Genomic DNA, 22,211 nt, shown 5'->3' on the forward strand with positions numbered 1-22,211 from the left:
TAATAAACATATTTTATTTATTTAATTATAATTTGTTTATCAAGATATAAATTTGTGTTTTCTCTAATTAGACCACATATTATGCGTTTGAACTTATTTAGCATGCCGCGATTTAACTAACACTAGTCCTAACTCCTACTTATACACATTTTGGCACTCACTAGTCAAGTAGTCATTACACAAGAGCACAAAAAATAAAAATAAAAATATCTTCCTCAAAAATCTCCACCGAGGTGCCGACAATAAAGAAAATACAAATATCTAATAACAATTTACTATATTGAATTAAGATTTACAGATAAGTCAACACTCAATAGCAATGTCGTTGTAGTATAGTGGTAAGTATTCCCGCCTGTCACGCGGGTGACCCGGGTTCGATCCCCGGCAACGGCGATTATTTTTTCATTGGCAATTTAGTTAAATTAGTTTTTCTGCATCTACAAAGAAATCCTAATCATAGTTGTACAATTCTTAATTTATAACTTTTGAGGGAAATATCGACAACAGTAACACAGCTGCATCTTCTGAGGAAGCTTCTGGTAATGCCCGAGAAATACTCGAGACATCGAGCGTGCAACATCAGGCAAGTAACTCCCCGAACAGCGGCCAAGAAGCGGAGCAGGAGCAGCAGCAGCATCAACATGGACTGTGTGACGGCCTGAGTAATTAGGATGAAGGAAGTACATGGGATCAGTTTGATTTTTTTTTTTTCTTTTTTTTTTTTCAAGTACAGTACAAAAAAAAAAAAAACTTTGGTGTATGACTGTATGTCATAGTGAAGTAATTTTCTCAACAATTCTAGGTATGTTAGTTGCTTAGCTATACGTTTACCTCCTTGATTGCAACTTAGACACAGTGATCGAGTTTACATCTTTGAGTAATGTCACAAAGAAAATCAATGTCAAAGCAATGCAAAATTTCATCCCTGCCCAAGAAATAACATTAACTAGATTGATGATCAAGATTTGCAATTTAGTTTAATAGTTATTATACCTAGTAATTAATCAAACAAAGCCTTAATCTCATAAGTGGGGTCGGCTAGAAAAATTCATATATCAACACATGATTATACGGAGAAGATCAACAGGAAGAAAAAGAAAAGGCAGTTACTTTATAATTCTATTTATGCTAAGCCAACAGTCCATTCAAGTATTCAACAGTCACTGAAATCGTATACGAAAAGTCGAGAATAAAACTAAGACAGAGTATCTAGCAACAAGGGAAGAATGTATAATAACAACATGAGGGATTATAGTTCTAAATTCAGCATCAATCTCGCAGGAGTATGTCAAAATCTTCCCTTGGTTTTGCTTGTACAGTTGTGCAGTATCAAGCTCTCCATATAATTCTCCAAATTATTATGTTCATCTACATAATTTTCCACATGTTGTATCAGGTGACTCTTGAAATTATAAGAGTACAGTCTTCTATCAAAATCAAACACATAAAATGTATCCTTCTCAACATTGAAAATTTGCAAACAAAGACCTACCCTGAAAAACCGAAGAGCTTCTAAATTTGAATCCCCAGTATACCAAAGCCGCCACGATTTACCTCCACCACCCTCATCGACCAAAACCCATATACAGGTACGATCAGAAGACATACCGAAAACTGCTATAGACTCGTTGAGGACAAAACAACAATTTTGAAGGACACCTGTTTGTTTAAAAGCATCAGGCAACTCCACAAACTTGAATTTCTCGGAATCAAAATCAAGCGATACAAGATGAGTATTCAAATCATATAGACTCTTACGCGGTCCAGGATTATTGTCCGGATTATCATATCCTAACCAGTATATAGCACCCTTAAACTCTAAAACACGCCCACCATTTCGAATCAAACTTAAAATCCCTGGAATGGAGACATTCAACCTATTTTTGATCCTCCAACGGTTAGCATTTAACGAATAAACCCGAATCCCAAAATCGAAAGACTGAATAACAAACACCTTATAATCATTACAAGACGGAGCGAAACCTTGCCAATAAACTACGCGGCCGTCCTCTCTATATCTGCTGCTGCTGCTGCGAACAATACAAGTATAAGGAAAACGAGGAATCACAACGGACTTTCGAATGCAAGGATTATAAAGTACCAACTCATCAACATTATCCTTGTTAAGGGAAAACATCAAGATCAATCCATTACAGCTTCCCATAACAGGGCAATGTCTACGAGTTTCGTAAAATACATTAATTTTTTCGAATGTATCAATACTATGAATGCTACATTCTCCGTATTTTTTTCCTAACACATACTTGTGTTTCCTGTTGTAAATTTGAAGATGCAAAAGCCTGAAATCAGAGGAATCAATTAATGAACACCAGCTTTTACAAACACACCTAAATCTCATCAGACTTTTCGCAGGTAGCCTCGCTAAGATCTCCATACACAAATCCATCGGTAAATCCAGCAATTCTTCCGCCATTGATCGATTTAGAATTCGATGATGGAAGAGTTTTATGTTTAACAGAATTTTATAATATTGGTTGGTTACTTGATTATATATATATATATATATATATATATATATATATATATATATATATATATATATATCAAAGTGTTGGGAATTTGAAAACTAAATATATAAAGCTAAAGTTTTAGTCTGAACACAAGAGTAACACGTTACACTTTTTTTTTTAGGGTGTCATGCCACACAGACAATAATCAATTATATATTATTATGACATGATTATAGGATGTATTTGGATATATTTTTGTAGGATTAAAAAGTTAGATACAATATGATAAATTTTTTAAGATAAAAAATTTAGTTTACAGTTTTATTTTCAATAAAATTTAAATAGATTTAGATAAATTTTTAAAATAAATTTGTTCGTTAATAAAATTCCGATATTTATGTAATTGAAAAATAACTTTCAAATATTATACTATAAATTTAGAGAAAATACAAGTTTCTCAACATGTATGTTTCTCAAAAGGGCATTTTCGTATTTTTATTCAAATTAGCAAGGTTAGTTGTGTCATTTCAGCAAATTGATAACCCACAAACACACTTACGCTCTCTCTCCTCAACAATGGAAATTGAGAATTTTCAACAATAGATGACTGAAAAGTCGCGGAATTCTTCAACAAAAGAGGGAAAACTCACAAAATCGACAAACACCTACCACTTGGGGTTAATTATGCCCTAACTTTATACATATTTCTTAGGAGTTTTCGTTAGATTCGGCGGCTTCGCCACCGAAGATGGTGGTATTGGGGTGGGGATGGGGTTTGTGATGGTGTTAGTGGTGTTTGTTATGGTGTTGGATTTTGTCAGCCATTGATGAAGGAAAGGTTGAAGAAGGAGAAAGAAGATGGTGAGTCAGCCACAAAAAAACAATAAAATATTGATAACTTTGCAAATATTTACCAATTTTGCCATTTTGAGAAACATCAATGTTTCTCAATTGAGAAACTGGGTCAAGCCCATAAATTTATGGAGTATATTATTTTTATATCATAATGTTCGTTTTTAAATTACTTTACATAAAATATTTGTTTTAAACCATTTATAAAATAAATTACTTTTTTATTTTTTGAAAGCTTATGATATATATCACTAAGCTACTATAATAAGAGTAATTTTGTATACATTTGATGTACAATAATTTACAATGCATCGGTCACTTTTATCAAATTTAGAGTTACTTTTACAAGTTTTTGGGTAACTTTTATCAATAAATTGAAGCATAAATATTCCATAACTTTTATTTATGTCAGGGTAAATATTCTTCATATTAGGGTAATTTTTGCTCATTTTAGGGTAACTTTATAACGGATGTACAATATTTATTATACATCCGATTTATTTAAAAGTCTATCTACGATAATTACTTCAAAAATAAATATTTTATCTCTCACAAATAATACCCCTTTATTGCAACTAAAAGAGTAATAGAGGTAGTAATAAAGTTTTACGATTCAGTAATTCACCTAAAAAGTAACGATTTATTTAAGATTTTGTCTTTACGATTAGTCAAGTCATGGTAAACAAATACGAATATACAATAACAATTTAAACTAGGGACCGTTAATGTTAATTAATTAAGTTTAATACTACCTCCGTTATACATTATTTGCAACGATTTGACATAAAGTAGAGAGAAAAAATGTCTAATCGTTGCAAATAATATGTAACGGAGGTAGTAATAAAATTATCAAAGTCGGCAAACACTTCCGTGTACTTTCTCAAAAAAAAACTACCGTGTAAATTTATGCGTCATCATAATCTTGGTTCTCAAGTAACAACTAAACCCTACCATTAGGGTCTGTTCTCTTACGTTGTAATTCAGTTCAGTTCTGTTCAGTTCAGCTGAGTTCAGTTCAGTTCAGCTCAATTCAGTTCTGTTAAGTTCAGTTCAGCTCTTAATTTCCTTCTCTTATAAAATATTCATTCAGTTCAGCTGAGTTCAGTCAATGAGAACAGGCCCTTAATCCGTTATAAATAGCCATCTACAATTCTAAACTACCATTAATTCGACAAACCTTTTCAAAATATTTTGTTTGTGTTCAAACCCAATAAAAGTTCCGTCCATTTATAGAAATCAACTTAGCTTAATTCCATTACAATTCTTTCTTTAGGTCGTTGTTATTAACTAGTAGTGGTGTCTTCAAGTTTGTTTCAAGATAATTGTATTTTTCCAAAGAAAAAACTTAATTTACTTAGTAAATTTTTCCATGTGTTATTAGGTTTGTTTCAAAATATTTTTATCATTATTTGTAATTTTAATTATCAATAAGTTTGACCTAAACAAGAAAATTGGTGATCAGTAGTAGTTCGGTACTACACGGTTTACTCATTTGAACCTATTTCTTCTCGATGATGAGGCAAATTTGTAAACAAAACAATACGGACTAAATGAGTACTAGAGAAACGAGCAACAGATGATTTTCTAAAAGATAAATAAGCAACGAATATTAGTACATCTAAAATATAAATCCCAAAAAAACAAATAACAAATGCTCAATCTACTGGATACATAAATAGGATAGGTAGAGGAAGTTCAGACTACAGAACTCCCCTGTTTTTTGAAAAAAATTATGAAAATAATTAAATCCTATATCTCTGCCTGAAACGAAAAATCCCTAAGCCTCCAAGCAAACCTCAATGATTCAAAGCTTGAATTGATAAGAGATAACGAATGGCGATACAAGGCCTTGAACCAATCTATAGACTGCTCTTATTAGGCGCTACCATTGGCAACAGCAGCTGGAGCACCATTCAGCTCATCCCAAGCCTCAATCCATGTGACCATGGCGTCAGCCAGCTTGACAAAGTACTCATCAACCTTTCCAAGCTTCTCCTTGACTTGCTTGGAGAGCTCAAGGTAGCAGCTTTGGACAGTAGTACAGTCCTTTGGGAGGGTTGCGTTCTGGAAGAACGGGATGCACTCTTCTTGCCAGAAGATACCCTTGTACTCCTTCTTCAGGTTCACAAATGGATTACTAGCTTTGCTGTGGTAGATGTAAGGAAGCCCGGTCTTCACTCCAAGACCTAGGTGATCACAGATAACCTGTATAATCGACCAAGAAGCATCATAAGTATTTTAACAGTCGACAGTATGTGCTACCATACGATGATGTATTAGTGCTTCTATCACATATGAATTGTTTACATCACAGAGACAAGGCCTAGCTTGCTATATTTTGGAGCAACTCTATAAGCTGAAATAAGGACGTGTTTCCAATTTTGATACTGATGAGTTTTAAGTTTATATCAGCTTGATGAAGAGCTAATGACAACATGACACTTAAATTCCAAAGCTGGGTACCTGGATACTTGAAAATGACAACAATATGAACTCAAATTGTTTATAAAGACAGGAACAAGTGGCATACCTTAACACACCATCCAGCCCACATGTCGTCGTAACGGCCAATAGGCTGGCCATCACCCATGAGTCCAAAGTACATAGCAGGTCCGATGAGCTCACGGTCAAAAGCCAAGTTCATGCCACACATAGGGAAGAGGGTGCCCTTGGGGATGGTCATAACAGCATCAACAAACCTAGAAAGCAAAGAGAAAATTAGAAAGAGTAACAATGTCGAGTAAAAACAGAACCTTTCAACTTCCATGAGCGGTAATTAACCATACCGGGTGTTCCTCTCGAGAGGCTTCACAAGCTGGGTGGGAGCATCGTAATCAGGAACATTCAACCAAAGACCATGAGAAACAGCGGTCTTGGCACCTTCACGCATGCTGAAGGGATATCCACGAACGAAATCAGCACCATCCCTGTATGGATCATAAAGGGTGTTGAAGAAAAGAGGGGTTGATGGACAAAGAAGGTTAGTGATGTGTTGCTCCAGTGCATTAATGTCTTTCCCAGATGGATCCTTGGCAACCTACATTGTTCAAAAAATGATCAACATTAGATCTAAACCCAATTTAAATCCAAAAATGACCATCAAAAGTGCAACATAAGTGCATATTGTAGTTATAACTTTTAAACAAGGACTAATGAGATCTAAGAAACTTAGATCACACATTAACTAGCTAGAACCAATCAGCCCTGATAGAGTTAAATCAATGGCACACAACATCGAACTCACTCAGAGCCAATTCAGCAAAACACAAGTTAGGAAGAACCAATAAGCCAGATAGAGGTAATAGATCAATCACACACAACCCGAATATTAACAATGCTGAAGAAAGTACAATGTGTGTAACACAATAATCAAAGAAACAATGTTAGCCCATAAGTCATGATCAAATACAAAAAATTAACATCCTAAAGTCAATGTCATTAGAGCCTTCAAAAGGTTTGAAACAATAGAATTGAATGGACCACATATAAGATCTAACATATTATATTTTTCTATAGTATCATAACAAACAATTAGCATAATTTTCACAGTCAAGGGACATAAAACTTGAAATGAAAGCGTGAAAAAGCAATCATATGCTAAAAAGAAGCACAAAAAGGGGAATCCACCGACCTAGAATCAGATCAAGTCCAAAAAAATTCAAATTTTCAAACTCAACCACCACAAAAAATTTAAACAAATTAAAGATCAAATCATCAAGAAGCCAAGAAAATCAAATCGTACCCATCAAACATTTCCCCATCAAAATTCAAAATTTTCATACACCCAAATCATTAAATCAAAAATCCACCAAAACCCTTGAATTGATTCAACGTCAGAACCCGAATCTGATATAAAAAAATGGAATCAAAACCCAGATCAGAAATTCAGCAAATCTAAAACCCCACTAAAACCCCTATTCAATTGAATCAAGCTCAAAATTCGAGAAAATCATCGAATCAAAACCTGAATTTCCACAAAATTCAGATGAGAAAATCAGTTAATCCAAAAACCCCTCTATTAATTCAGCATTACACCACAAAAATTGACTATTTATCAAATCGAAACCTAAAAATCGCACAAAACCCAGATCAGAAAAAAAAACCACATATCAATTCCAAAAATCAAAAACTTACAAAGCAATCATCATCAATGGTGTAGATGTACTTCTTCTTAGAAACCATGTACCCAAAACATCTACAAGCAGAATCCTTGAAAGAGATACAAGAAGCCTTAGGACCCAGAATACGATTAATATCGTTCCTATTGTAAAGCTCATAATCAAACCCTTCAGGGACCTTAATGGTCTTAGAAGGATCTCCATCTTGAACAATAATCAGATGGTAAGGTTGGAAGAATGGCCTCCACATTTCGAGAAAATCAAGGTTTCTAATGGTGGGGATGACGATATCAAGCTCATCTTTCAGAAGAAAGGTAGCAGGAACTGAAGGTCCTGCCATGGCGGAAGAGGAGAGAGAAAAAGGGGGAGATCTGGTTGGAGAGAGAGAAGTGAGGAGAGAGAAAGTGAGGTTTGAGATTGAATTGGTGAGAAGAAGGGGGTTTGAGGGGTAATTTATGGGGGAGAAGAAAAATGTGAATTGATGGTGTCACATGTTATTGAGGACTTTTCTCCGGAGTAAGGGAATCTAGCATTTTGCTATATGGTGTATTCCGCGTTCAACACTTGCCCCATTAGTGTTTTTTAATTCTGATCAATTAGTATGCGGGTCGGGCGATGTCGAATCGTAATAAATTAGTTATAAAAAAAAGAGGAGTAAAGCCCTGTGTAATTCATTATAAATCCCTACCTTTAAGTTTAATGAATAATGTTTAAAAATAATTTTAGTTCAGTAAAAATAAGTTCAGTTTAGCAAAAAAAAATTCATTTTAATAAAAATCAGTATCTTTAAAGAAGAAATATAATTGACAATCAATAAGAACATTTTCAGCTTAATAAAATAATTTCAGCTCAACAAAATTAATTTTAGTTCAGCAAAAATATAGTGAAATAAACGAGTCTGACAAATCGAATTTGTTAAAAAAAAAATACTAATATGTTGAGTTTTTTTAAAAACGAATCACTTTTTATTTCGTCTAAATGCATTTAATGTTACCCAATTAATCATTGTCATAACACGTGTCAACACGTAATCGGTTTAAATAAAACACCCCTTCCTTAGCCAATTAACCCCTCCCTTCCCTAGTCACCACCGTTGACCACCCCCTCCCCACAACTACCACAGCTGAACACCACATTCATCCCCCACCACTAAAACTACCCTGCTCCCCTTCCCCATTGTCCTCCCCCTTTCCTCCCCCACCAATGAAAACTCCCTTTGCATCCTCTACCACTAAGACCTTTCTCCCTCTTTTCCATACCGCTGAAACACTAAATTGAAGAGCGGAGAGAAAGAGATGCCAGAAAGGGGGGGGGGGGGGGAGAGGGAGGGGGGGGAGGAGGGTGATGCGGTGGTTGCGGTTAATTGGGGAAGAAAAAGGGGTGTAGGGAGGGACAAGACGGGGAGGGTTGCAAGCAGAAAAGGGAAGGGAAAGGCTGTGACAATAGTGGCTACCGGAACAACGCGATCTATGGGGGTCAAACTAGTAAAAAAAATACTCTTTCAACATGTTAATAGTCATTTGGATCTAATAAAATAAATTCCCCCAAACTTTGTATTATTTAAAAAAAAAAAAAAAAAAAAAAAAAACTCAAAGTTGAATTTATTAGAAGCGAATAGCCTAAAGTTGTGATTTTTTTTACCAAATTTTTCTTTAATCTAATTACTCGATTAATTAATCTTTACAAATATACGACTTACAAATCATTCCTCAATTATTCTAATATTTTTATTACTAATCCATATTAACTAAAAATTTCGATCAAGGGTCTGTTCTGATTTACTGAATTGAGTTGAGCTGAACTGAACTGATGAACTGACAGGAGCTAAATTGAACTGAACTAAAATGAAATGAATTGTATATGAGAGAAGGAAATTAAGAGCTGAATTAAGCTGACCTGAACTGAACTAATTAAAGCTGAATTGAAATTAAGCTGAAGAGAACATACCCTTATTTATCTATCTACATATTAATTTAAAAATCCGAGCATGATTCAAGAATTTACCCTAAGCTATCTTAAAAAACAATTCCTGTAAACCTCGTTTTTGCATCATTCATAGAAATGAAATATTAAGTTGGTCAATAAGGTTGATCTATCATAATTAATAAAAGGAAAATAATATGCATAGCAGCCTTTAAGGTTAGGCCATGTTCTCATACATATAAGGAGCTAAAATAATGGGGGAAAAAAATTATAATCTTAATTACACTAGTTTACGTATGAATACATTATTCTGAAATTGGTACTAAATTAGAAAAGATATTTAATATATTTATATGTATTGAAATTAAAAAAGATTGATTAATTAAAGGGGTTAAGCAATAATTATAGATATACATTTTTTTCTTGTGTTGAGTGTTGACATAGTATATCTACAATTATACAGTACGAGTAGTTGATTATTGGGGGGTGGTTTAGTAGTACTGTAGTACTATGAAATTAATGAGTTACGTGAAGAATGATAAATATAGGCACTAGATATTGACAAACGAAATTGTATCCAGGTTAGTTTTTATGTGCTAAATAGCCTACATTGAGTTCGTTTTATTAGGTGCAATTTTGGGTGAGTGGATGCAAACTAGTGTGGTTGTAAAAGTATTGGGTTCTAAAAGATACTTCTCCGATTCTTTTTAGTTGACACGTTTTTTTAGTCACGTTTGTCGGTATACAAATTCAAATGTTAATATATATCTTTGATTTTTAATAAGCAAAAATTATAAATATTGTATTCATTTATCTTTCTAACAAGAAAAAAATTCAATAAACCTCCTCATCAATTAAGGGCCTGATCTCTTCAGCTTAATTTCCGTTCAGTTCAGTTCATAGTTTCCTTCTCTCATAAACAATTCAGCTCAACTCGATCAGTTCAGTTCAGTTCAATTCATTAGCTCAGCTTAGTTGTATTGTGTTTCAGGGCTGTTTATTAGAATCCATCAGGAGACATATCCGAAATGCAACTCTTGTACAACTTGACTAAGGGTCTGTTCACATTTACTGAACTGAACTGAACTGAATTGATTGGAGCTAAACTGAACTGATTGGAGTTGAACTGAACTGGGTTGAAATGAATATTTTATGAGAGAAGGAAATTAGGAGCTGAATTGAAATGATTAGAGCTGAACTGAACTGATTGGAGTTGAATTGAACTACACTGAAATTAAGTAAATATAAACAGGCCCTAATTTATGCCACATTAAATTAGAACGTCTAAAAGGACTTTGATGGGAGAAATGATCTAGCATAGCCATGGTTAGGTGTTAATGTCGTGTTAGAGTAATCCAATTGAGATTTGCTCAATTAGGATTATCCCTTCCTTCTAAAATAATCTCACGCGTGTGTATCGGTTGGCTATCCCAACTATCATATAGGCTTCCTAACCGAATCACCCATCGACTTAAGACTTCTCCAAGACCTTGGCCTAGTTGGTCTTTGGAGCCTACCTCTAAACCACAAAATTAGAGATAAAAAACTTAGCTTTTACAATTAAAACTGTTACTTTTTTCTATTTTGTCTTGATATATCACATACTCTACTACTTCAAGCTTTTGAAGCAATGATGGATGCTTCTGCAAATTGCGACTACTAGCAAATAAATGTGACGGTGGTATGAAAAAGAGAAAATAATTTAAATTATTTCGAAGTAATTGGACAATTAGTTATAGGACATGGGTTGCAAAAAAAAAACCCACATGACTAATAATAAGGTATAATGATAAATTTATTTTTAACAAACTCTATATATATCATCCATGTCCACCCCAAACCTTTTTTCCTCATTTAAGGCCACCTTTCCTCCTAAAAATAGCTTTGGATCAAACACAATTGAAATACACCTCAATCAAAATAGTATTTTTCATGCCCGGTTATATCTATCTAGCTATCTATACTATATACTAAAGTATCACCGGAGGGACACTTGGCATGATTTTGTAAAAAATATTCCCTCCAAAATGCTCTAATTTTTTTTTTATTTAAAAAAAATTCTATTAAAAAATTAAAATTTTTAAAGGATAGACATTTATAAATTCAAATTTCAAAAAAAAAAAAAAAAGTGTTACAAATATCATTTAATTACAATTAACTATTACGAGTATTATTACTAAATCATACTTTATAAATCCGTGCATTGCACGGGGATCAAACTAGTTATATACTAGATAAGCCCCGTGCGATGCACGACATAAAAAAATTCATTGAAATAAATATATATTTTGTATATGTCCCTCATATGATATAAATTATAGAAACATAACCATTAATTGCCATTTGCAATGATATTTAGATCTTATTAATTTTGTAGAAGAGAAAAAACTTAAGCAAACTATGCATTATGGGGTACCCTATAACCGAGAGTAATTATATTTTGAAGCCACATAGTCACTCATAAATTCATAATATAAAATATGGAGTATAATATAATATAATAATAAAAATAATTGTCTTACAAAAATATTGTTATAATTTAAGGTAAAAAAATAAATAAGAATATGATGTCAGCAATTGATTTAGGCGGGAAAAATTTTAACAACAACTTGACATGTGTACAATTTTAAAAAGTGATGATGTCAGCGGTTGTTGTTTTAGTTTATTTATAGATATAGACTAGGTTTAAAAAAAGAAATAGATGGAAAAAGTTTTCACAAGGTAATAATAAGTGTCTTTAAAAGATTTGCTTTTTTTTAAAAAAAAAAAAAAAAAAAAAAAAAAAAGAGAGAGAGAGATTTAGATATGACCTAACAAAGTACAATGCATCATGTATTGGCTATAAACCATATTAGTATAATGCATGGAGAATTCTACCCCGTATCTCAATGACCATAATCAATAAAATCACAAGGTAGTAATTCAACCAATAATATCAAGCAACTTTGGTAAGTTATAAATAGGTACAATAAATAATGTAGGGTGAGCCATTAATCCACTACATAATTGCAAAAAATACAATGCACTAGAAGATTACTTAGCCATCAACATCACGGTTTAAATTAAAGAAAATAAATCCCCCGATTGGTGGAGTGGGATCTAAAATTCTTCCATAGCTTGCATAGATTCAAAAAGTTGATGACATTACAAATTTACATGTACTATTTGACAAAGATAGTGTCGGTCCACTATATTTTGTAGAGAGACCATGTGAATTTCTACAATAAAATACAACTATGTTTTGATTTTACCACTCCTAGTTCAAACAAGGCCGCCGACGCGGATAACAAATTCAAAATTTTACATGTCAACTGCTCGAGATGTCCCAAACTCCCAATTTATATGTAAAACTTAGCGTCTGTTTATATCAGTTTAATTTCAGTTCAATTCTGTTCAGCTTTAATGAGTTCAGTTTAATTTAATTCCTAATTTTCATCTCTCATAAAATATTTATTTCAGCTCTATTTCGTTCAGTTCAGTAAATGTGAACAGACCCTTATTATTTATCTATATTTTATTATGGGTTATACCAGCCTTTTATTACTCCCCCCATTTTTAAATACTTGATCCATTTCTCCATACACGGAGTTTAGGTGAAATTGGATCAAATAATAAAATATAGAGGCAGTGGGGTTAGTGAAAGGTAAATTGGATGAGGAAGAATCTAAAAGTAATAAAATTTGGTCTCACTGGTTAAGAGAAATGAATTAAATAATACTCCGTAAAAAAGTTTTCCAAATAAAGAAATAGAGTAAGTATTTAAAAATGGCCGCAAAGGGAAAGTAGAACAAGTGCTTAAAAATGGAGGGAATATTAAAATATAATGAAAAATTTTAAGGAAAAATACACTTTAATAATCCCAATTATGAGCGATTTACTTCTAAAAATCCCAACTAAGGTTTATTTATTAATAATCCTAACTAAGTTTGCCTCGAACTGATAATACCCAATAGTTGGGATTATTAAAAATAAACCTTAGTTGGGATTATTAAAAATAAAACACTTATACTTGGGATTATTAAAGTGTATTTTTCCAAATATTACGAGTAATACTTTGGGCTTGATCTCTTCACCGTATAAAAATAAGTTTTAGGTTTAATAAAATTCATCAGATTAGCTTATAATTCTGATAAGTTAAAATAATATCCATTAAGCTAGTATAATAAGGTACAATAAGGTCTAATATGTCCAATAAAATTTAATAAGTTTCAATATGTTAAATTAATAAGGTCTTATAACTTCCAATAAGTTTTTTGTTTTTTTTGTTTTTTTTGTTTTTTTTTTCTAGGTAACTTCCAATAAGTTCTAATCAAGGCTAATAATAAGGTTCAATAAGTTTTAATAAGTTCAATCAGGTCTTATAAATTCCAATAAGTTTAATAAGGTCTAATAAGTTTAATAAAGACTAATAAGGATATATAAATTTAGATAAGTTTTGTTAAGTTCAGATTAAATAAGTTAAGCTCCAATAAGGTGAAAAGAATACACTCTTCGTAGTTAAAGTAGTTGTGTCTCTTAAACTAAGGGTATGTTCACATTTACTGAAATGAGTTGAACTGAACTGAACTGAACTGATTGAAGCTGAACTGAACTAAACTGAACTGAATTAATTGGAGCTGAACTGAATCAAACTGAGCTGAAATGAATATTTTATGAGAGAAGGAAATTAGGAGCTGAACTGATCTAAATTGATTGGAGCTAAATTAAGTAAATATGAACAGACCCTAATATTATTATGAAGTACTCCATAATTTCATAATTTCACATATTATGAAATGGAAGAGATATTCTATAAAATGGAATTAAGAAAGCAAAGAATAGAAAAAATATTTTAAAAATAAAAAGAGAATAGGGTACATCAATATATAGCGGTCCCAGAAATCCATAATTGGTGGACATGAGACACGTATGTTAGTAATGTTACGATGTTGACTTGTGTTTACTGCAAATATTGAACAATGTTACGTCCTTAACATGCGGTGGGCACGTGCTCTTGGCTCAACGCATTCAAGGAGATTTTTTTTAATTTTCAGGTTTACGCCAATTTCAAGGCTCTCCAATTTACTTCTTCGATTCTACTTGTAATTTAATTCAATGAGCCAACAAAAAACACCTCTTCTGTTTATGGAGTGTATTATTGTAGCATTGCAGGAGGTAGGAAGTATGGTGCATTATTTATTGTGCAATTCATCATTCAATATTTGAAACAATAATTTAATTTTAGTAAACATAATTTCTAATAACAAAAAGTATTTAAGTACAACATACATAAGAGAAGTAAAAACATAAGAGAAGAGGTTTTAGCGTTTTACTGTTACTTAGTTGATCACAATTCCTTCAAAAAAAAAAATAAATAAAAAAATAAAAAAAAAGTTGATTACAAAATTAAATTATGAATTAAATGGTAAATAATAATAGTAATAGTGTTTTTTCCTTTTCTAAACAGAGGTCTACCAAACCTATTAGTTAGATTGTAGACTTGTAGTTCATTAATTATGATTGGTTTATGTTGGGATTTTTAGATTGGGTCGATATCAAGTCTATTTTAGTTTGAAACATAATGAATAATAATCAAAGTATATAGTTCACAAACCTAATTTTTCAAGGATGATCGAGCATGACGAGCAACAATCAAATTAATTAGTTAGACTACGAACAGTTTGATAGGGTTTCTGTCATATTGTCTCATCAAATTTTATTTATTATTTTTTTTTTAATCTAATATCTAATATACAAAGTATATATAACTGATTAACTGAATATAATGAACTCAAAATAGTTATGTGATATAAAAGCTAATTAATATGCAGCGCAGATTATTCCTTTATTTGTTTCAAAATCATAGTTATACACTTATACTTCTATTTATTCTCAATTTACACAATCATGGTAATCATTGAAAAAATAAATAACATGCATCTTAAAAAATAAAAAAGTAAGTGACGCAAAAGTGAAAAATTCGCTCAAATAGGGCAAAATATTATAAAGAAGCTATGTACATATATGAATTTTATACCTCAAAATAGAACAAAATTTTAGAAAGAAGCTATGTTCGTATATGAACTCTATATCTCAAAATAGAAAAAGTGAGAACGTAACCATTATATCAAAATGAGTAAAAAAAAACCGTAAGTTTTCAACCATTCACTCGAAACTGAAAGAGTATACTGTATATCAGTATATATCATGGATTTTAACTCATTTTGGAATATGAAAAAAGTAGTTAACTTTTCAATAGATCAAGCATAAAACATGAGCTGTAAATGTAACGAACAAATGATGCGATCTACTATTAGAGTCGGTTTGGTTATATTTGTCAATATTGTATTTATGTTAAGTTTATCTTGTTAGGAGTTTTAGGCAAGTTATTTTCCGATTGTATTGTGTGTATATATATATGTGAGTAATATCAATACAAAGGTTAAGTCGTTTTCTCCACAATATTTTTGAGTTTAACATGGTATCAGAGCCAGGCCCACGGTTTGGGACCTCTAATAGCTTGAGTATATTGTCAGGCCCAAGTTTGGGACCTTTAATGACATTAAGTATTCTGGGCCAAATTGAATTGGATCAAGTGATTCTTAAGTTAAAGGGACCTTACATGTGAGGGGGAGTGTTGAAGTAAATCCCACCAAGTAACACATGTAAGAGTCCCACATTGATTAAAGAAGAGAGAGTTAAACATTTTATAAGGCTAAGAGGCTACTCCTCCTATTGCCATATGGTTTTGGGATGGAACCTCCTTGGACTTGTGAAGTGGACTCTCTCTCTTGGTTTGCGGGTGTGGCCCAGGCCCGCGTTTATCATGGTATCAGGCCTCTCTAATTTCTAGAGAATTTTTCGATCTTGGTTTGTTCTTCAATTTATTTCCGTATATAATTCTTGATCTAGTTCCGCAATTTTTATTGTTTAATTGTGAGATTAGGGCTTCTTTTTATTTTCCAAATATTATTTTTGATTGAAATTAGGGATTTCATACCCTAATTTCGTTGGTTTGTGCGTGCTACTATTGTGGTACGTCGTTGGTTTGCTGCTGTCTTGTTGTTGCGAGGTAGTGGGTGAGTTGTGTTTGTGTGCTGCGCCTGTTGCTAGCGTGGTGCGTGGTCGTTTGCGGTGCATTACTTAAGGTGTGCTGCAGTGCGTTGTTGGGGTTGGTGCGTGCTTTGTTTTACATTGTTGCTGCTCATGTGGGCAGTAGTTGCTCAGTTTGGTGTGTGTGTTGGGGTGCTGCGGTATCGTGGTGTTGCGAGTTTTTGTTCTTGTGCGTGTGGTGCTGCGAGTGTGGTGCTATACGTTTCTTGTGGTTTACCTCGTTGGTCTTCTTTCTTGAGGTTGGTTTGTGGTTTATGCTATTTTTTTTTACAGAAGAAATAGCTAGTGTTTTTGAGGTTAGTATCCACTCTTACGATAAGGTTGGTTTATGTGGCTTGCCTCTTCATTTTCATAGTTGTCTTGCGTTGAGGTGTTTCATTAAGGTGCAGTGCTATATTTTGGTTTATTTATTGTATTGTTAAGGTTGCTACTCACTATTTGTTTTCTTACTAATCAAAGGAATAAATAGTTAGTGCATTATTTTGAGATCCTTTTTATTAGAGGATATTCAGTTAGTGGCTCCTATTTTTTTTATACTTGCTGTTGTTTCTCTTGTGGGAGCAATTTGGGTATTCTTGGTTTGTTTTTTCTTGGTTTGTGCAATTGAGGTGGTGCTGCACTTTGGTGGTCTTTGTGTTACACAGGGTATCCGTGGTCTTGTAGCTCATCTCTTCGTTTATTGTTGAGCCGGTTTTGTGTATTTTGGTAAAGTTTGGTGATTTATTCGTTTTTGGTGCGTGTGGTTGGTGCTCCATTGTGGTCCTTGGTTTTTGGCTATCGTTTGAGGTAGTGTATTGTTGAGCTAGTTTGGTGTTCTTTTTCAATGGGGGCTCAATCTAACCGTACATTTGAGCGTGTTACTGAGGCAGATCGTAGGAGTGTTCCTACTATCTCCGATGAGCAGTGGAAAGATCTTTTATCTGTCGTCCAGAGCTCGAGTTCTTCGTCTATTCGCACCTATAATTATGTCGATTGGCTCATTGATTCCGGAGCTTCAAATCATATGTCTGGTAACATCGACTTATTCACTAATTTTTCTGATATTTCATCTCCTGTTGGTTTGCCTAATGGGAAGAGCACTACTGCTACAAAAGAAGGGAGAGTTATTCTGTCTGATAATTTAACTCTTGATAATGTTCTTTATGTTCCTGCTCTTAAATGCAACTTGTTGTCTGTGTCTCGGTTGTTAGAAAAACAATCTTATTCTGTTATGTTCACTGACAAGCTATGCATTATTCAGGATGCAGTTTGAGGAACCTGATTGGAGCTGGGGAGCAGTGTGATGGGGTCTATATTTTTTCGTCCGGTTCGTACTCGGAATTCTTAGGCGAACAAAGTGGTAGTTTCAGATGCAAGTTTGTTATGGCACAAACGTCTTGGTCATCCGTCGATGCAAGTGGTTAGTTCTCTTCCGGGAATTTCTCGTAGTACTCATGATCATAATAGTTATTCTGGTTGTTTGTTTGATTGTGATATTTGTTTTATGGGGAAGCAACCCCGCAACTCTTTTCCATTGAGTACGAATAGAGCATCTGGTATATTTGATTTGATTCATGGTGATATTTGGGGTCCGAATAAGATTTTGTCTAGTTGTGATGCTCGGTATTTTCTTACCATTGTTGATGATTTTTCGCGCTCTACTTGGGTGTTCTTAATGGTTGGTAAATATGAAGCTTCTCAGTTGGTTCGTGAGTTTTTTGCTATGGCTAAGACTCAGTTTGGCCGTAAGGTCAAGGTGGTTCGCAGTGATAATGGTCAGGAGTTTCTCAGTTTGGATTCTTTCTTTGCTAAGAAAGGCATTTTGCATCAAACATCATGTGTTGACACTGCTCAACAGAATGGTAGAGTTGAGCGTAAACATCGTCACATTTTAAATGTGGCACGAGCTCTTCGGTTTCAGGCAAAGTTGCCCAAGTATTTTTGGGGTGAGTGTGTTATGACGGTTGTTCATCTCATTAATCGCACACCTACTTCGGTTTTGAAAGGTAAAACCCCTCATGAGTGTTTGTTTGGTCAATCTCCTTCTTATGATAGTTTGCGTGTTTTTGGTTGTCTTGCTTATGCCACGAATCGTCCTCGAATTAAAGACAAGTTTGATTCCCGTTCCCGAAAGTGCATTTTTGTAGGGTATCCACATGGTAAGAAGGGTTGACGTTTGTTTGATTTGGATACTAATGAGTTCTTTGTTAGTCGGAATGTTCAATTTTTCGAGGACAAGTTTCCGTATCTTGAGTCTCTTCCGGATGAGCGACGGATGTTGTGGGAACGCTATTTTGCAAACCCACCTGTATGGGATGATGATGAGGGGGATGTGAATTTTACTCAAGGTTTTTATAGGGGTGTGACGAAGGCCGCCGGTGCCGGTCAGCCACCACCTCAGTCCACGGTGGTTCGGCAGCCGACGGTGGTTAATGATGGTGGTTCAACGTCTTCCGAAGTTTTAATTAATGAGGCGCGACCGTCAAATATTGTTGAGCAAGAATTAGACGGGGAAAATATTTTTATTAATCCAGAATATTTGAGGGGGAGTTCGTCGGATAACATGGGCCGTGGTCATCGTGAAAAACGTCCTCCTTCGTGGTATCGGAATTATGTTACTCATACTATCATCACTGAAAATATAGACCCATCTACATCAACTGTCGTTCCTCCTCAATCACATTCCTCAGGTAAACCTTTCCCTATAGCTTGTCATGTTGAATATAATCGTTTTTCTAATAGACACAGGTGTTTTCTGGCGACGATCTCTAAGGGAAAGGAACCGTCTTCATTCAAAGAGGCGGTTAAAGACGTCGGTTGGCGTAAGGCTATGCAAGATGAGATTGATGCTCTAGAACGCAATGGCACATGGACCGTTGTGGATCTTCCTCCAGGAAAGAGGGCTATTGGTAGTGGTTGGGTGTATAAAATTAAGTACACCGACAAATCAAAAGTGGAACGTCTCAAGGCTCGTTTGGTTGTTTATGGCAACCGTTAGGTTGAAGGTGTTGATTATAATGAGACGTTCGCTCCAGTTGCAAAGATGACTACGGTACGTATCTTATTAGCTGTTGCTGTGTCTTTAAATTGGGAGTTACATCAGATGGATGTTCATAATGCATTTCTTCATGGTGATTTGGATGAAGAAGTATATATGCAGTTTCCTCCAGGGTACGGTACTCCGACACCTGGCAAAGTTTGCAGGTTGGAGAAATCTTTATATGGCTTGAAACAAGCCCCGAGACAGTGGTTCGCAAAACTGTCGAGTGCTCTGCGAGGTTTTGGGTTCAAAAACGCATATGCTGATTACTCTCTATTTAGCTATGTACAGGGCAGTGTCTCTTTGCATGTTCTTGTATATGTCGATGACTTGATAATTGCAGGCTCCTCTCATGATGCCATTGTTCAATTTAAAGCCTATTTGAGCAAATGCTTCTATATGAAGGATTTGGACTTGCTTAAGTATTTCTTAGGCATTGAGGTTGCTCGGAGTCCTGAAGGCATCTTTCTTTCTCAACGAAAGTATGCTTTAGATATTTTGACTGAAGCAGGAATGTTGGGTTGTAAACCCATTGATACTCCGATGGAGCAGAATCATCGTCTTGCACATGCTTCCGGTGAGCCGTTTGCTCATCCGGAATAGTATCGTCGTTTGGTTGGTCGTTTGGTTTACTTGTCGGTCACTCGACCGGAGTTGAGTTATTTAGTGCATGTTTTGGCACAGTTTTTGAGTGTCCCACAGGTTTCACATTGGGATGCGGCTATTCGTGTCTTGCGCTATCTTAAGGGTAGTCCGGGACAAGGTATTTTATTGCGACCTACGACGGATTTACGCTTGACGGCGTTTTGTGATAGTGATTGGGCGGCGTGCCCGTTGTCTCGGCGTTCTTTGTCGGGTTATTTTGTTTTCTTAGGTCGTTCCCCTGTTTCTTGGAAGACTAAGAAACAGCCTACTGTTGCCACATCCTCATCTGAAGCCGAATACAGGTTTATGGCTCTTACTTCTCGTGAGTTGAAATGGTTGAAAATGTTGTTATTTGTTCTTGGTGTTAAGCATTCAAAGCCTATGCAGTTGTTTTGTGATAATCAGTCGGCTTTGCATATAGCTAAGAATCCTGTGTTCCATGAACGTACGAAGCATATTGAGGTAGACTGTCATTTTGTTCGTGATGAGTTGATAAACGGTAATATTTCTACTTCTTATGTTTCGACAGGTCATCAGTTGGCAGATATTTTAACCAAGGCTCTTGGACGTCAGCAGTTTGGTTTTCTACTACGCAAGTTGGGCATTCGCGATTTGCATGCTCTAACTTGAGGGGGAGTATTAGAGTCGGTTTGGTTATATTTGTCAATATTGTATTTATGTTAAGTTTATCTTGTTAGGAGTTTTAGGCAAGTTATTTTCCGATTGTATTGTGTATATATATATGTGAGTAATATCAATACAAAGGTTAAGCCGTTTTCTCCACAATATTCTTGAGTTTAACATCTACAGTACATGTTTATTTTTTTTGCTCCCCTTTTTATCTTCATGCTTTTGGACGAGGATGTCACGATTTTAATATCAACATAAATATAAATTAAACTATATAATAGCGGGAAATATAAGAATAATGCACTGTAAAGCTAAAAAGGCAAGATTTTGTAGAAAGGGAGCAGTTTGATCTAAACAGAGCACGTGGGCCTTAAGGCCCAAGTAAAGCCCAATAAGGTACGGATCACCGACAAATTATACGCCGTAGTAACTTTAGTTTTAGTTGGTTGATGCCGCCAAAAATGCCGTCCTTTTCTCCTATGCAATGCAATTCAGCAATTGTAATGTAACAACATGATTTATCTCAAGTTCCAACGTTCTTCTTGCTGTAATACATTTAAGTTAGACTCGTCATTTTCGGTCTTCTAGAGATTAAATTCCGCGTTTTTGCTCCACCATTCTCACCCTTTTTTTCGTGTAAGTTACTATACGAGTGTGGTTGTTACGGTTTTTGAGAGATCCATAATAAGGATCGTGTTTAGTGACAGGAGTTATATGTACTCTTTAATTTTTATGTTTGTACTTTTTGACAAGCAAGTGTATGCGAAAGAATCAAGGACATGAGGAACTGGGAGATAGACGGATGGTTAGTCCCCTCCACCCCCTTAAAGTGGTGGGGGTTTGAATCTTAATCCCCTCCACTTCAGTGGTAGGGTAGGGGGCTCTTTTCGTATCTTACCAATTTAAAAGAAAAAAGAATTACGGACATAATTATTGCCGATGAGATAATTAGAAAGGCCGAGTACAATTGTTTGTAGAGAAAACTATAAATCAATCTTTAGAGGACATTCAACATTGGTTGAAATTAAAAAAAAAAAAATGTTGGAAAACATAATACAAGTATTACCTAATGGAATTTTTGATTTAAAGTAAAAAAAAATGTTGGAAAACATAATACAAGTATTACCTAATGGAATTTTTGATTTAAAGTTTTTTAAGTCATATAATAGTTCCCTCCTTAAGTCCTTACTAATATTAAATGTACTATGTACAACAGTAACAAGTTATAAGTTTAGTTAATAAACAGAATTAATTAGAAAGTGGACCACATTAAGCTCATCATTGCCGTTCTTAGTTGATAAACTATTACTCTATTAGTAAGAAGTATGAAGGATTATTGAAGGTAATGAGATCCACGATCGACCATGTACCCAATTAGGCGTATCATTGCCGGTCTTAGACATTGATACACTATTTTTTAATTTATAAATTTTTTTCCAAATAAGGTTCAAGTTTATGCAT

At 34.3% G+C, this 22,211-nt stretch overlaps 2 protein-coding genes and 1 non-coding gene across 3 annotated transcripts; 1 reads left to right on the top strand and 2 right to left on the bottom strand.

Moving 5' to 3' along the window:
• The first annotated feature begins 321 nt into the window (after nucleotides 1-321).
• On the top strand, nucleotides 322-393 carry TRNAD-GUC (transfer RNA aspartic acid (anticodon GUC)). The gene has a single exon. It is a non-coding gene; the product is annotated as a tRNA-Asp (tRNA).
• An 83-nt stretch (nucleotides 394-476) lies between these two features.
• Nucleotides 477-2,434, bottom strand: LOC145597074 (F-box/LRR-repeat/kelch-repeat protein At2g27520-like). Its single transcript, XM_081653251.1, has 2 exons — nucleotides 1,318-2,434; nucleotides 477-658 (listed from the first exon to the last, which is right to left on the bottom strand). Exons 1-2 carry the CDS (start codon nucleotides 2,432-2,434, stop codon nucleotides 477-479), a joined length of 1,299 nt encoding a protein of 432 aa, XP_081509377.1.
• Nucleotides 2,435-4,887: 2,453 nt separating this feature from the next.
• LOC145597538 (UDP-arabinopyranose mutase 1) lies at nucleotides 4,888-7,917 on the bottom strand. Its single transcript, XM_081653730.1, has 4 exons — nucleotides 7,458-7,917; nucleotides 6,110-6,360; nucleotides 5,854-6,022; nucleotides 4,888-5,528 (listed from the first exon to the last, which is right to left on the bottom strand). The coding sequence occupies exons 1-4, from the start codon at nucleotides 7,779-7,781 to the stop codon at nucleotides 5,199-5,201; spliced, it is 1,074 nt and encodes a 357-aa protein (XP_081509856.1). The 5' UTR covers nucleotides 7,782-7,917; the 3' UTR covers nucleotides 4,888-5,198.
• Between the last annotated feature and the right edge of the window lie 14,294 nt (nucleotides 7,918-22,211).

The sequence above is a fragment of the Chenopodium album genome, chromosome 20 (assembly GCF_948465745.1).
Source record: "Chenopodium album chromosome 20, dcCheAlbu1.1, whole genome shotgun sequence".
NCBI classification, from domain to species: Eukaryota; Viridiplantae; Streptophyta; class Magnoliopsida; order Caryophyllales; family Amaranthaceae; genus Chenopodium; species Chenopodium album.

Coding starts and splice junctions, on each gene's coding strand:
- LOC145597538 (XM_081653730.1), bottom strand. CDS start 7,781: ATGGCAGGACCTTCAGTTCCTGCTACCTTTCTTCTGAAAGATGAGCTT. Junction 6,023..6,109: donor CCTCTCGAGAGGAACACCCG/GTATGGTTAATT, acceptor TTTGCTTTCTAG/GTTTGTTGATGCTGTTATGA. Junction 5,529..5,853: donor GGGCTGGATGGTGTGTTAAG/GTATGCCACTTG, acceptor TCGATTATACAG/GTTATCTGTGATCACCTAGG.
- LOC145597074 (XM_081653251.1), bottom strand. CDS start 2,434: ATGGCGGAAGAATTGCTGGATTTACCGATGGATTTGTGTATGGAGATC. Junction 659..1,317: donor GAGCTTGATACTGCACAACT/GTACAAGCAAAA, acceptor CTAATTACTCAG/GCCGTCACACAGTCCATGTT.